General features: G+C 51.9%; 3 protein-coding genes across 4 annotated transcripts in view; 1 reads left to right on the plus strand and 2 right to left on the minus strand.

Annotated features, from left to right (window-relative positions):
- SGPL1 (sphingosine-1-phosphate lyase 1) overlaps nucleotides 1–853 on the minus strand; it is a 30,107-nt gene extending 29,254 nt beyond the window's left edge. The window contains exon 1 of one of the 2 annotated variants that reach the window (XM_005530526.3): nucleotides 759–853. In XM_005530526.3, the coding sequence (XP_005530583.1) occupies nucleotides 759–761 (3 nt within the window). In that variant the 5' untranslated portion in view covers nucleotides 762–853. Of the gene's footprint in view, nucleotides 1–717; nucleotides 735–758 lie in introns of those variants that run through there. The other variant, XM_088059879.1, reaches the window with a different exon arrangement.
- A 4,544-nt stretch (nucleotides 854–5,397) lies between these two features.
- Nucleotides 5,398–7,000, minus strand: LOC148183735 (killer cell lectin-like receptor subfamily B member 1C). Its single transcript, XM_088060063.1, has 6 exons — nucleotides 6,916–7,000; nucleotides 6,477–6,584; nucleotides 6,260–6,391; nucleotides 5,989–6,143; nucleotides 5,610–5,725; nucleotides 5,398–5,521 (listed from the first exon to the last, which is right to left on the minus strand). The coding sequence occupies exons 1-6, from the start codon at nucleotides 6,998–7,000 to the stop codon at nucleotides 5,398–5,400; spliced, it is 720 nt and encodes a 239-aa protein (XP_087916189.1).
- A 4,010-nt stretch (nucleotides 7,001–11,010) lies between these two features.
- ECD (ecdysoneless cell cycle regulator) lies at nucleotides 11,011–12,726 on the plus strand. The gene is made up of 3 exons (XM_088059772.1): nucleotides 11,011–11,073; nucleotides 11,151–11,368; nucleotides 11,884–12,726. Exons 2-3 carry the CDS (start codon nucleotides 11,303–11,305, stop codon nucleotides 12,112–12,114), a joined length of 297 nt encoding a protein of 98 aa, XP_087915898.1. The 5' UTR covers nucleotides 11,011–11,073; nucleotides 11,151–11,302; the 3' UTR covers nucleotides 12,115–12,726.
- The last annotated feature ends 2,129 nt before the right edge of the window (nucleotides 12,727–14,855 follow it).

Genomic DNA, 14,855 nt, shown 5'->3' on the forward strand with positions numbered 1-14,855 from the left:
TGGTGCTGTCCCAGGCTACCCACAGCTCCACGCCAAAGCTGGAAGAAGCGGCAGCACTTGGGTGCTTGGGAATGCAGTAACCAAGCGGGACAAAGGAGTGGGACAAAGATAATGCTGCTTCATTTATCACTCAGCAGCCGTGATTTCAATTTCCCTTGTTGATAGGGGGGGAAAAAACCCAATTAAACAACTAAAAACCTAGTACCCCTTCCAGGTTTGAGGAATTGCAAGATTCATGCCATGCCAACGTGGGCTAGGGACAGCTATATTCCAAGCAATCTTGAAGTTTGCGTCTAGCTAAAAAATAATAGCCAGTTAGCAAACAGTGTCTCTAAAAAATAACAATCAATCAGCAAACACGATTTCTCTTAGCCAGATGAGCACCTTCACCAAAATCCTGAGGAAAACATCACTCCGCCCCACCCAAGTGAAGATAACCACAGACAGGCGAAAACCCCGTTTCTAATCCTCTCTGCCCCGAAACTAGGTAATTGTGGGGAATAAAGAAAGCAGTGTATCAATAAGAGGACGCATTCACGTTCAGGAGAAGGGTATGGGCCTCGAGTGGGGGCCGAAGAGAGGGCCTGACCACCCACCCTCACATCCCCTGAGCTCGGCCAGGCATCCCCTGAGGCCCGTGCGGGACCCCCCAGCCCGCACCCGGCCCCCGCCGGACGAGGCCCGGGCCTCGCTGCCTCACAGGCCGCGCCGGGTCACCTCTCTCTCCACCGCACACCGGCCTCGCACACCCCGCTCACCATCGCTCCTGCCGCCGCCAGCTCTTTCGTTCCTTTCCTCCCTTCTTTTTTTTCCCTCCTCCTCCTCCTCCTCCCGCTCCCCGCGGGGTCCCGGCGCGGCCGCGCCCCGCCCCGAGCCTGCCGCTCCCCGCCGGCCCCGCCCCCGGGGGCGGGGAGGCCGCGCCCCTCAGGGCGGGGCGGCGGCGGGAGAGCAGCGCCCCCTAGAGGCGGAGGTGGTGAGGCCACGCCCCCTCAGGGTGATGGCGGCGGCGGGAGAGCAGCGCCCTCAGCGGGAAGGAGGCGGTAAAACCTTGAAGACTGAGGTGTTTTTGTTAAAATACAAAAAAAAAAAAAACCAAAAAAACAAAAAACCTACCAAAACCGCACAAACAAACAAACAACAACAGTAAAGGGTTTGTAAGCCCGCCCTGGTTATTAATTATTTGGGGCTGGAGCCCCCTGCTTTGGATCCAGCCTGGGAGAGCACAGGGTATCCACTTGGAGAAGACCCCGGGGAGATGAGGCCTTAGAACTCCTGCCAGTGCCTAAGCGGGCTCCAGGCAAGCTGAGAGGAACTTGGGACAGGGGGAAATGGCTTCACACTGACAGAGCACAGGGATAGATGGGATATTGGGAAGGAATTGCTCCCTGGGAGGGTGGGCAGGCCCTGGCACAGGGGCCCTGTGGCTGCCCCTGGATCCCTGGAAGTGCCCAAGGCCAGGTTGGATGGGACTTGGAGCAGCCTGGGATAGTGGAAGGTGTCCCTGCCCACTGCAGGCAGTGGGTACAAGACAATCCCTAAGGTCCATTCTAACCCAAATCACTCTGTGATATCGTTTGAGGAGAGTTTTTTGCTCTGTGCGAAATATAAGGCAGGAACTACTGACCATTATAGCATTATCCAGTCTGTTCTTTCTGCTAATCCATGGATTAAAATCTATTCTATCCTGGGTGGATCAGGTGGGACCTCTCATCACCCTCATTGCCCACATCTGTGGCTGACAACTATTTACACGACAAGGACCCCAAAAACCAGGTTATTGGCAGGAGAAGGATTTGAGGGTTGCTGTCGCATGAGGCTATTGCATAAAACTTAACCATGGGAAGAGTGCCGATAGCCAAAGTGCCCAGGTGTTTAGGAGAGTTTTATTAAAGGTCTCTGTGTGTCCCCTGGCATTAATTTTGGCCTCATGAAATAAATACAGTAAGCAGAATATTGCTTGGGACCAGCCTTGTACAGAAAACATCCTGTCTTTAGAATGTACAAATCTCTGCAGTCTTTTAGATGGATTCTGGACTGGAACTTTAAAATTTTGCTCTTAACCTCCCTCGCTTTTGTCTCTACACTCTTTTGAAGCAGATACACCAGCATCAGCTCCTGGTACTTGTAGTTTGCTGCGTTACAGGCGGTGACTGTCTGCTGTCACCGTGCCATCCGAGCTGTCTCCTCACAGAAGATGACACCTGGCGTAAGCCAGCAGACAGTACTTTTATCTCGAGCAAGCCGCCCTCGTGGGATGGTTTTTAGAACCCTGCCTAGACATCAGACGCTCTTTTTAGCAGAAAAACTAACAAACAGGTCTGTTAGTAACCCAACACCGGTCTCACAAAGTAGGTCTTCTTCCCACATGCTTGCCAAGACAGAAAGCATCCACCCAAGAGAGCCCCAAAGGAGCTGTGTTTTCCCACTCTAAAAACCTCTGCAAACCCCAGTGACCCCAGCCCTCAAGAAAAACGTTGCTCTTTGGAAAAATAGCCTTAAGACCCACATTTATGTACTCTAAGCAACATCTTGCTCTCGAGGGTGCGAGAAGAAATCTTGTTTGCTCCTTCAGCCCTGTGAAAAGAGTCTCTTCGGATGCATCACTGCGAGCTTCGCTAACTTTCACGCACACCTTCTCGCAATGCTGGGAAACAAGGAGCTGGGATTGTTTCATATGGCTAAAAGAGCAGGTAGAAGGGAATATCTTGCTATGATTATCCAAGTGGAGAGGAAAAGCCACACCAGGGAGGGAGAGGAGCCATTTAAGTGAGGGGACAATGGTGGCACAAGAGCAAATGAGTGAGGGCTCTGAACTCATTTCCATTTTTCTTCGGTCTATCACACAGCCCAGGCAGAAACTGGTTTTCCCACTATTCAGATGAATTTTTAAAGTAACAGAGTAGCTTGGCTTCTGCTCACAGATGGCAGGATTAATGCTGAGACTGTGCCAAAGTGACTGCTCTCCCACAGAAGGGAATTGCCTTTCCCAGGAGAGGCCAAGCATCACCTGGCCAACATTGCCCACGCTAAAACAGAGCTCTCACACCTCCTTTAAAGGACTGCTTGGAAGGGAGCTGGAGAAAGAAAAATCCAAATTATTCATAGTTTTGCAGTGCTCCAGGATCCTGCAGGGGGGTTGGCATTACCCTGTGCATTGGTATTACAGGTCACACATTTGTGAGAGAAAAGCTGACACAGAGACCAATCCAGCAGGACCAATGGGTTCATGTTCTGATGCAAAAGTCGGGTCTGAAAGCAGCTGAGTTTGAAAGAAAGGAGAGATTCTTTCCTTTGTGTCTTCCCCCAAAGAAATGGAAGGGGAATTATAACTACTTTCTGAATGGAACAAACCCCTGTTTCTCCTCCCACTTTCAGCCAGGGGTGCCTGTCTGTGAAGGATGGCTCTTTTCCAGAGGGTGAGAAGGGCATCACTCAAAATGCCTTGGGGGCAGCCTGAGGCAGCCAAGGCCAGCCAGAGCTGTCCTCTTCTAGGTGCAGTCCTCCAACGTTCCTGGGCTTCCTGGGAGTGTCCTGGAAGGTCCTAAGGGGTCCTAAGGCATCCCAGGATGTCCCGGAGGGGTCTAGGGTAGGGGAGCAGTACCATGGGTGTCCCAGAGGTGTCAGAGGTCCTGAGAGGTCCAAGGGGGGTCCTGGGTGGTCCTGGAATTTCCTGGGAGGGTCCTAGAGAGGGCCCCATGGGGACCTTCCAGGACCCACAACCAGGACCCCCCATGTAACCCTCCCAGAGACCACCCCAGGACCCCCTGGGACCCACCTGGGAGTGCCCGGGGAGAGGAGCCGTGCTCTGGAGGGGGTGACTTTGGGGTGGAGGGAGGTAACTTTGAGATGGAGTGTTAATAATGATGATGATGATGATGATGATGATGATGATGATGATAATAATAATAATAATAATAATAATAATAATAATAATAATAATAGTAATAAAAGGGTTTAATGAACCGAGTCCATTCAAGGAGAGGAATTCTGCCTCAATCGCCGGGTCGGCTGCAGGACACCTTCCCTTCTCTCCCCTGGTTTATCAGGGGCAAAACCTCCAACGACGTCGCCGCCCCACCCTGTGTTCCTTCCCCCTCGTGTGGGTGGGAATCGCCCTGGGATGGGTTCCGTGCCAAGCGCCCGCATTCCATCCGGGGAGCAGCCGCTGCCGTGTGCGCTTCGGACCTTCCCGACCTGCCGCAACTCCTGTGGAGGTGCCGATACACCTCCTAGGAATGTACTTCCAGTTTTCTGTCCGCGGGGTCCACAGCCATGCTCCCCCATCCGCCCAGTGACCTCTGGGACACAGAGGGATGGTGACACTGGGCTGGGGACACTGGGCTGGGGACAGGAAGCCAAAGCATCTCTGCCCGCTGGTGCTGGCCCGCTGTCGTGCGAGCTGGCAGCGGCACTGGAGCTTCCTGCCCCCACCACAGCCCGACAGCCGCTGGGGACATTCGCCCTGACACCCCGGGGAGGGGCTGGGGGCAGCGAGGGTTTGTCTCCATGGGAAGGAAACCGGGCATACGGGGCTGCTCCCCACGGGGGAAAGGACAAGGAGAGCCACACGAGCTACAGCGAGAGAAAAAACCCCACCCTCAACCCCCTAAAATGGTAAAAATAAAAGATCAGAATGTTCGTCCTGGTCTCTGAGAGATGCGAATCAATAAATTGCCGCTGCAAGAGGCGTAAAACGTCGGGAATCGATCCGTGAAATGCCAGATTTATCTAAAAATGGACGCATCGTTTTGCAGAGCTCCCGGCCCGGCTTTCCCAGCCCTGTGCGCGGAGCCGCACCACCTCAGCGGGAAGCCCTGGGGCCTCACTTCTCCTACCCGCTAATTAGGAGCCGTTTATTAAGCTAATTAATCGCTGTTTCGTTGTACTTGAGCTGCCTTGGTCCTCCGCACAGGCCAGCATGGGCTCAGAGGCTGCGGGTGCCGAAGGTGGGATTCCGCCTCCTAAAATTGCGAATATCCGAGGATTCCTCCCAGACAAAAGCTGCCAGGACCGGCGGCTGTGGCTGGCCTTGGGCTCCCTTAGACTGGCCCCGACACGGGGGGGACACGGTGGGGACACGGGAGGGACACGGCGGGGAGCACAGGGGACACGGGCTGGGACACTCTGGATCATCAGTGTCAAGTTTCCCCTCTCCGGCTGAAGCTCGGATCATCCCGGCACCAACACAACCCCTTGAAACGCCACATTTCTCCCTCCCTCTTCCCAAAAGTGCAATTCCCCAAGTTATTTTTAGGTTTTATTCGGGTTTTTTTTAGGTCGATTTCCCCCTTACATCGCCCGCCTCGGGGAGACTTTCACCGGCTGCGGCTCTGCCCATCCCCGCAGGAACTGGGATTTTTTCCTGCATTAATACTGGTTTCGGGGTGCAGTGGAGGCTCAGATTTCAGCAGATTCTTTCTGGCAGATCCACTGCAGCCTCGTCTGGCAGTTCTGAGGGTAGATCCCGTTCCCCTTGAGCGTTCCACAGGCTCCAGGTCGCTTCTCGAGGTCCAGCTGGAACCTGCGGGTGGCAGGAAGGAGCCCGTGTCACCCTCGGGGGTCCCTCGGGGACAATGGGGTGCCCTCCCAGCGCTCCCCCCGGCGCCCACCGGTCCTGCTCGAGGTAGGAGCCGTTCTCCCACGTCCAGCCCGTCCCGGCCACAGGCACCGAGAGGCCGATCCAGAAGTGCCGGGTGGGTTTCTTCAGGCTTTCATTTAGGAATTCCTGGACCGGGAAAGGAGAAGTGATGACGCTGGTTTGGTCACCCCAAAACAGCTCTGTCCTCATCCAGGAACTGAGCCCCACCCGTGTCCCCCGAACCCTGCCACAGGCACCCGGGGGACTTGGACGCAGCGGGGACGGCTGGACGCAGGATTTTGGGAATCCCTTCCCCCTTCCACGGGTGCTTCCAGCCCCTCCGGCACCACCAGCGCCCCGGGTACAGCCCCAGATCCATCCCACATCCCCAGCGCCATCATTTCCTTCACCAGCTCGTCCTGATCCCACGGAACCAGCAGCGCGGACCCCCGATTCCTGCAGTCCTCCCGGCTCTTGTTCCAAGGGTTCATCCCGTCGGAAATCCAGTAGCACTTGGTCCCGATCAGCATCCAGCCCATGGCGCAGAGCCGGCATCCCTCGCTCTCTGCGGGCACACGGACGGATCCCGGCGCTCTGAGGCACCGCCGCGGGACCGGAGGGAATCTCCGGTCTCCCTTTATTGGGGGGAGGCTTTAGGGAGCCCCCCGGGGGCTGCGTTACCTCGGGGCGGGCACAGGATCCTCCGCAGCTCCCTGAGGATGCCATCCCAGCCCAGACGGGCAGCTCCCAGCGAGGCGTTCCCGTAAGCTGCGGTCCCCTCGGGCTGCCACCGCTGTGCCACCCACCAGGAGACTGGGAGAGGGGGATGCCGAGCCCGGTCAGGGAAATCGGGGCTGGGAAGGGATGCCCGGAACCCTCTGCCACCCCGCAAACTCACGGCAGAGCACGAGGGCCAGCGCCAGGGCGGCCGTCAGGGCCCCGAGGAGGCGGCGGGGACAGCGGGGGGATGCTGCGGGGACCCTCTGGGATCCTTGAAATCCAGATCCTGCTGCTGGAGAAGGGGTATGGAAAGAAAGAGCGGGCTCAGGAGCAGCCGTCGCCTCCCCGACCCCCCAGAGCCCAAGGCAGGAAGTCCCGAGGTGAAGCAACTCGGTGAGACCACCCTGCACAGGAGCACGAGGAGTTGGGTGACCCCAAAAACCCCTTCTGCTCCATCTTTTGGGGTCACGGCTCGGGGGAGATGGGACAGCAGACAACCACAGGGTCAAGAAAAGCCCCCCCCCAAACCCGCCTCCCTCGAGCCGTGCCTCAGTTTCCTCACGCTGGGCAGTTCTTTGCGACTCCTGGGGACCTCAGCGGACACAACCCCCCAGTACCTGCACCCTGCCGGGGTAGGGAGCTCCCCGCAGACCCCCGCTTGCCCCGTCGGTCTAAGACCACGTAGCCGTCCTCGTCCTCCATGTGACGGCAGAGCCGGGGGGACACAGGCTGGGGACACGGGGATGGTGACACTGGGCTGGGGACACGGGGGAGGGGACAGGAAGCCAAAGCATCTCTGCCCGCTGGTGCTGGCCCGCTGTCGTGCGAGCTGGCAGCGGCACTGGAGCTTCCTGCCTCCACCACAGCCCGACAGCCGCTGGGGACATTCGCCCTGACACCCCGGGGAGGGGCTGGGGGCAGCGAGGGTTTGTCTCCATGGGAAGGAAACCGGGCATACGGGGCTGCTCCCCACGGGGGAAAGGACAAGGAGCGGCAGCACCAGCTACAGCGAGAGAAAAAACCCTCCTTAGCCCCGGAAAATTGTCAGAATACAAGGCCAAGGTGTAGGTCCTGATTTCTAAGAGATGAGAGTGTAGCCCTCATCCCCCTGGGCTACCGTGGAAGTCACTGCCGGTTTGGACTCAATTTATCCATAGGGACTGAAACGCCGACAGGCACCGAGCGCTGACACGGGTGTTCGAATTGATGGAAACAACGCCTTTTCCATAATCGTCTGGGTTTGAATCGCGCAGGATCCCCCTTCTCCTACGATTTGAAGGGTCTCAGTTGAAGGAAAACACAGCTTCTTCATGATTTTGGGTGTTTCAGTTGACCGGGAATCACTGTTTTCCATGATTTTCGGGTTTAAGTGGAAGGAGGAAACTTTTATAGCGCCGTTTGTTGGGGTTGAATTGAGGGAAACCGCCCCATTTTTATAATTGTAAGGTTCAAACTGAGGGAAAACACCGCTGTCCCTGGTCTTCTTCCCTTGAGGGGAACCTCTTCATGTACCATTTTAAGAGCTCCATCGAGGGGGAGCCTCTCTTTGAAGGGACCCCCACAGATGAAAAAGATGTCCAAAAACCCCCACAGTGGTCTTTCTTGAGGGAAACTGCATTTCCCCTCATTTTAGAAGGCAAAATTGAGGAAAAATCCCCCTTGGTTTACTTTTTATTTGGGATTAAGTTGAGGGGAGAGCATTCTTCTTCATAATTTAAGGGTCTAAACCGAGAGAGAACCTCTCCATCCCCCATTTTCTCCCTCGATTTGAGGCTTTCGAATGGTGACAAAAGGGAGTTTACCCTTGGTTTAATCCACTAAAAATGGGAAAAGGACGCGGAACATGAGGCTGGGCTGCTGGTTTGAGCTCTGTTTACCCGTCTGCGTTCCGAGGGTGGACAGACACCGAGGGCGGACGGACAAACAGCCCTGAGCAGGGCCGGTCCGAGGGGCAGCGAGGGGAGCGGAGAAGTCCTGGAGGCTGCGCTTGTCTCCGCAGGTGCTGCAGCAGCGTGCGGGGAGTGGAGACGGCGCGGGACTGAGCTGGCAGCACCCTCTTGAGTCTCGGTGTCCCGCAGGTCCGGGACCCCCAGTGACCTCTCATCATGTCCCTTTCCGCTCCCCGTGGGTGTAAAGCTGTTGCCGAGGCCGATCTCCGAAGGGCGATTTTGGCACTCCTGAAGGCTCGGGATCGAGGTGCTGCATGTTCCAGGCAGAGAGATGCCGGCTGCGAGCTGGAGGAGAGTGAATTCTGCTCCATTCATGGGATTGTGAAGGAGCTGCTGCACCTCCAGGAGGGGCCAGCAGCCGGGGTTCCACACTTGCCTGGGGCGCAAGAAGCCCCTTGTCCTACGCCAGAGGATGCCACCAGGGAGCGTGCAGTGAGTGAAGATGCGGAGAATGGATTCTGCAGTAACGATGGGAGTGTGAGGGAGCCCCTGGGTGCCCAGGGCACATCAGCCGCTGGCAATGTCCACAAAAGAATCCTCAGAAGATTCCTGGGTGAGTGCAGGGCCTCTAGGGAGGGGAGAGTGTCACCTCCCCAGGACAGAGCTGGCAGGTGTGTGGCTGTTTCCCCATTTCTGGAAGAGGCCTCGTGCTCTGCTCAGCCCCATCAGTGGCTGGAAAGAACAGCCCCAGCTGCCCCCAAGCCCGTGCGGGTCTCCTGCTGCAGCCTGTCCCCAGCCCCGTGTCCCTGGCTGTCCCCAGCCCCGTGTCCCTGGCTGTCCCCAGCCCCGTGTCCCTGGCTGTCCCTCCTACCCCTCCTGTGACCTCAGGGCCAGCTCTGGTTTGTCCTAAACTGTAGTTTCACTCTGTCATCCTTCCTGTGACCTTAGCAAAGGGCAGTGCAAGGCACTGGAAATTTTTTTACCTAGACAGAGTAAAATCTTTCTTTTTCCTGCTCATGGCCAGCCTACTCAGAGTTTCCCACCCTCTTCTTACCCTTAGAAGTTGTATCTGAATCGCTGAGCAGGGGAGGGTCTGCTGAGGTGACACTTCACTCACTTCCTGCCTTGGATTTCTCCATCAGTGCTTGGTGGTGTGGAGATAAACCTAATCACAGCATTTATTGTGTGTGGTTTGCCTAAACATGAAAAGGAAGGGAGAATTGTTTGGATTCATGCCTGTGACTTGCATTAAATAGGGAGAAATGGAAGGATCTGCGAAGTACCTGGAGCTGTTGCATATGGCAGAAGATCACTTCCAGCAATCTGTTGCCCTGCCAGAAAGGTAAGAGCTACTCGAAAGTCATGAGAATCCTATACTCTGTCTACAAATCCTTTAACTGACCTTTAAAATCCTTGTTATAAAAAACCTGAGCCCTTTTCTCCATCATACATTTGACATGGGTGCTGTGGCCAGGACATACAAGTACCAATTCCTCTAGAACACTCCACCAGGAGAAGTTCTTGCTTGAGTAACTCTTCATCTCAGTTTTGTGAAATGCTGAGCTCTTCCAAGTGGGTTGAGAGGTGACTGAAAAGCATTATTTGCTTGGTTGACTGTAGAAAGTGTAGAGAAGTTTCATTGAAAAGCAGTCCCTGTGAATAATAAATACAGAGTAACCTGTCTCCTTTGCTCAAGGAGCTGGTTGTAGATTTCTCTGAAAGATCAAAGCCAAAAAATAAATCACTACAAAAACACCTGAGGCTTTGCCAGCTCACAGGATCTTGACTGTTAGTTTTTGAGTTTCCAGTCTGTGCTGTTTGGGATCTGGCAATCTTAGTAAGGCAAAATAAATATAAAGAAAAAGAGCAATGACAAATGGGCTTTGGGGCCATCAGCTGGGAATTGCAGGGACTGTGTCCTGTTTTAGCCAATTCTCTGTGTAGCTCTCTGGTACTTCCCCCAGATTCATTTCCCTTTTGGATGTGTTTGCACAGATGAAAAAATGGAGAATTCACGTGAAAACCTGAATGCAGAGCATGTGATCTCATTGAATCCAATTCAGTAAACTGACTTTTTTTCTTCTAGCTCTGTTGAAGTGAGCCCAGGTGATGAAATCCTGACACTGCTACAGACAATATCCATTGATTTGAAGGAATTTGAGAGAGAAGCAGCTTGTCTTCCTGCAGAGGATGGTGAGCTGGATGGGGGAAATCATTCCTATTACAGATGATTCTTTGTGAGGGGAAAGGGGGAATGTTGACAGCTGTGAAGAGAGAGCAAATCCAGCCTTCATTAAGACTAAATACTGGATTTGGTCTCTCAATTTTGTGTGAGCCTTTTTCTTCTTCCACTTACTGACCAAAGGATTCTCAGTGACTAGAATGGCATCCGTTTGAAGCTGTAGAATGTTGTGCTCTGCTGCAGCCCTGTGGTTGATTCTGTGATGCAGAGAACCAGGGTTTGAAGGTGTTCTGCTGAGCAGGGGCCTGAAGCAAACCCATAGCAGTGAATATGGACTTGATTTAAATCAGCTTGGTACCACTCTGACACTGGTGCAGGTTAAAGTGCTGCAAGCTGAGCTGCTCTCTGTCACTCAGGTTGATTTTGTGGTCTTCAAAATCTTTCTCTTTAATGCCAGGAATTCTTCCACTCACTGTTTCATGTCTCATCTATACAGGCCTCAAACTTCTGAGGACTCCTAAGTTCAAATGTCCCAACTTCAATCCTGGCTTGAGAGAAATCAATACAGCTTGTGCCTGTATCAGGCTTAGGCAAGCATAAAAGTTTTATTTATTTAAAAATATTTTTGTATTTCAGGGCATCTGATGAATCCCATGTTACCTTTGACGTGGATTCTTTTACGAAAGCACTGGACAGAATTTTAGGTGAGATTGCTTCTTCATTTGAAATAAATCCCGGCACTGATTTCTTTGCTGTGGTACTGACACAAAATAACACCCAGGGGCAGACTCGGAGGAGCTGGATTCTGATGATCTGGATGAAGAGGAGGAGTTTGATTTCTCAGATGGGGATGATGAAGACCTGGATGCTGGAAACCAAAGGCAGGAGCAGAAGGTGTCTCCTGAGGAGCTCCTGGGCAGTCTCAGGTCGTACATGAATGAGATGGACCGTGAGCTGGCACAGACCAACGTTGGGAAAAGTTTCACCAAAAAGAGAGGGGTGAGTATGCCTTGAGCTCTGATTTGTAGCAGTAACTTCCAAGCAGGAAATGTGCTGAAAGTGGCTGTTCTGAGTGATGTGATCAAAACCTTCCCACGTGCCAGCAAAGTGGGCTGTAGTTGCACCATAATGAGGTTTTTTTCAAACTAAAGCTTACTTACTTTGAATTTGCACATCTTGCCCAAGACTTGGTTTCAGTGCCCTGTTTTTAGCAGTAGGGAAAGCAGCTGCAGCTTGACTTGTGAGTTCCTGCAGTAGTTTGCTCCCGTAGGAAGCTGAGCCAGGACTCAGCAACACTTTCTGTCCTTCCCTTGGAACTTAATCTGAGTCATGGGCAGTGGTGATTTTTAGTTGGCATGAGCACTTGGTGGCTGAATTCCTGTCTGTCAAGACTCTGGAACGTGCTGGACTTTGTTGGCTGCAGAATTGTTTCTTTTCTCTTGTGGCTTGTCTTTTTTTCCCCCTTAAATCTGCTTATGCAATTTGATAAACCTTTCTCTTTGGACTCGCTGCAGGCAAGTTCTGCTGAAGCAGCCACATCTGAGAGTGCTGGCCCTGGTTCTGGAGCTGAGGATGCTGAGCTGGCACCCGTGGATGTGGACATGAACCTGGTGGCAAACCTGCTTGAGTCCTACAGTGCCCAGGCTGGGCTGGCAGGACCCACCTCGAACATTTTACAGAGCATGGGGGTGAATTTACCTGAGAACACAGATCTCGCTGGCTCGAGCAGCCAAGCACAGCAGTGAGAGACTTTGGACAAGACGTGGCTGGTGGGGAAATGAAGCACAGGTGGATGAGCAGGATGTGGAAGAGGAGGCCAAAGGTTTTAATTTCCAGCATTCTGTTCATTCTGTGTCACTTCAGCAAAGTGAATTTACCTGCAAAAGCCTTTTGTTTGGACCCTGTCTTGGATGGAAATGAGATTTTCCCAGTGCTAACACATTTTCAGAAAACTGAAAATTGATGTGACTCGAATGAAACTTTTATTAAAAAACCTCTCTTCCATTTTTCCAATCAGTGATCCAGTTTGTCACATTTCTAAAATGTCCTTTTACACACTGGTTTCAGTATCTGGGAAGCAGTTCTTGTTCTGAAAATGCTGCTGCCTTCAGGGGGAGGTGGGGAACTACCACGTTACAGGAAGAGTCTCATGGATTTGGGAATGCTGGTTAAATGTTGGGCAGACATTTAATCCTTCCCAAAAGCACCATGCTGCATTGTAAAAACCTCTGACAATTACTCTAGGAGCCTGTTCCTTATTAAGCACGAGGATTTAAAGAGTAATTGGATCAAATATGTAAATATTGGCCAGAAGTATTTTTAAAATTTATTTCAATAAAAACAGAAATACAACTTGATTATTGGGTTTTTTTTTGAGGATATCTATAACTTCCTGAGTGAAGTATCAGTTCTTGGAGTGAAAGCATTTTCATAATGGGTCATTTTCTGAGTTCCATTATTGCTGAATGTTGGTATCATGCCAGCAGTAGCTGTATGAGAGCCCAGGCTGAACAGTTTTGGGGTTTCTTCAGTGAAAATGGGGCTAGAAGGCATGCACCATGCTGCTTTCATGTGGAATGAAAAATCTATTCTAGATATGACAACTTTCGTTTCAACAAGACAAATTTGAAATAAAATACATAGAAATTCTTGATTTACACACATGAACAATGCAATCCTGCTGGGTCCAAACCTTCTTAAGTTTTCTTTATTTTTTTTTTTTAATGCAGCAATTAATCAGTTGTCCTCCATTGATATTGTATAATTTACTTTGTCAACAGTTCAAGAGTACTGGCAGGTTGGTCAAGGATTAGAGATGGACAGCAAGAGTTGGGAGGTGTACAGAACCTTCTGCTAGAGTTCAAGGAGTTTGGACTGCTGAGAGGTGAGGTGGGCTGCAGACTCAGACAAACCTGTGCTGGAAAAATGACATTAATGGGAGCTTTTGAATACAGACAATGAGCAGTTAGAGGTGGAAAACAGAGGTACTTGAACCTTGGAAAGGGTTTATGTTTGACCACAGAAGGTAATTAACACTGAAACCACATAAAATTCTCCACTGCTGAGCAGTTAGATCAAGTTTAGATACTTTAAAAGAGACCTGAGTTTAAAACATGATCACATTCAACTGTCGTGTGGCCTGTGCTATACAAAAGGTCAAAACAGATTGGGGAACTCTTGCAGTGAGTGAGGAAAAAGCCTAAGCTGAGGTTCAGCACAAAGCTGAAACACTCCAGCTGACCTTGCTGCTTGGATAATCTCACTTTTCCATCAGTGGGACTGGGATTTCTCCGGGGCTGTGCTCATTCCAACTACTGACATTTGTTCAGCAGCTTCACAGTGGAGACCTTCAAGGCTCTGGAAGTGCTCACAGCACAGTTTGCCATGGAAGAATAAGCATTGCCTCTTCCACTGCTTTGAAGTGACACACGAGGCATCTCTGCTTTTAATTTTGAGAGTATTTTCAGTGAAGGAAGCCTGACGGAATTAATTAGGGAAGACAAGGGTGGTGTGGTTCCCTTCCAGCAGATTTCTATCCAAGTATATTCTGAAGCTGTTTAACTGGCATCACATTCCAACACAATTTATTCACTTTGCTCACCTCAGCACCTGCCTTTTGTTCAGCCCCACTCATCCCAGCACTCCTGACCCTTCCCAAGCCCGTGGTTTTCTTGTTTGTGGCTTGACCCCTGGCAGCCCCAGTTCTGAACAGTGGAGTTGTTGATGGGTACGCTTCAAGCATGAAAACACATAATGGATCTTTCATCTTCCATCTATGAGATCAAAATTAACCCCAGGGGACACAGAGACCTTTAACCTCTTAAAACTCTCCTGAACACCTGGGCACTTTGGCTGCTGCCACTCTTCCCGCTGGTGAGTTTTATGGAGTAGTCTCAGGAGTCAGCAGCCCTCAACTCCTCCTGCAAATAAACTGGTTTTGGGGTCCTTGTGCTGTAAGTGGATGCCATGGAAGATCACCTCCCTGCAGGACACCTGCCCCCCTGACCCTCCTTTCCAAGGCTCCAGCACGGGAATCTCCAGGCACGTGGTAGTTGCAGTGGTGGAGAAGCATTTTTAAGGAATGTTTACACAGCTCCTGCTGCAGCTGCTTCTCTCACTCTCTCAAATGAGGCTTTTGTTTTCCCTAGCAGGGGGACTCAGAGCAGACCCTTTGCACCACCTCAGCATCCCCTGGGATGCTACAAAGGCTGCAGAAGCAGCTGCCCTCCCCATGGACATTTATGTCTTCAGACTGGAACTCAAGAGCATCTGTTCTGGCAGACCTGAGGTGGAAATCTCTTTTGCCAGCTTTATTTATTCCCCTAGGAAAATTCCTTGCCAGCGAGGGATGTGAGGTCAATTTCATCTTCCTCATCCTTCGTCAGTGCCCTCAATCCCTCCTCAGTCACCTCAGAAAAGGCAACCTCTAACCTGAAGGAGAAAGAGTTTTAAACTGAGGGATTTTATCCCTTATTGTCTGTGTTAA

The sequence above is a fragment of the Pseudopodoces humilis genome, chromosome 9, assembly GCF_049639895.1.
Source record: "Pseudopodoces humilis isolate 2021_Gansu_Grassland_sample_001 chromosome 9, ASM4963989v1, whole genome shotgun sequence".
NCBI classification, from domain to species: Eukaryota; Metazoa; Chordata; class Aves; order Passeriformes; family Paridae; genus Pseudopodoces; species Pseudopodoces humilis.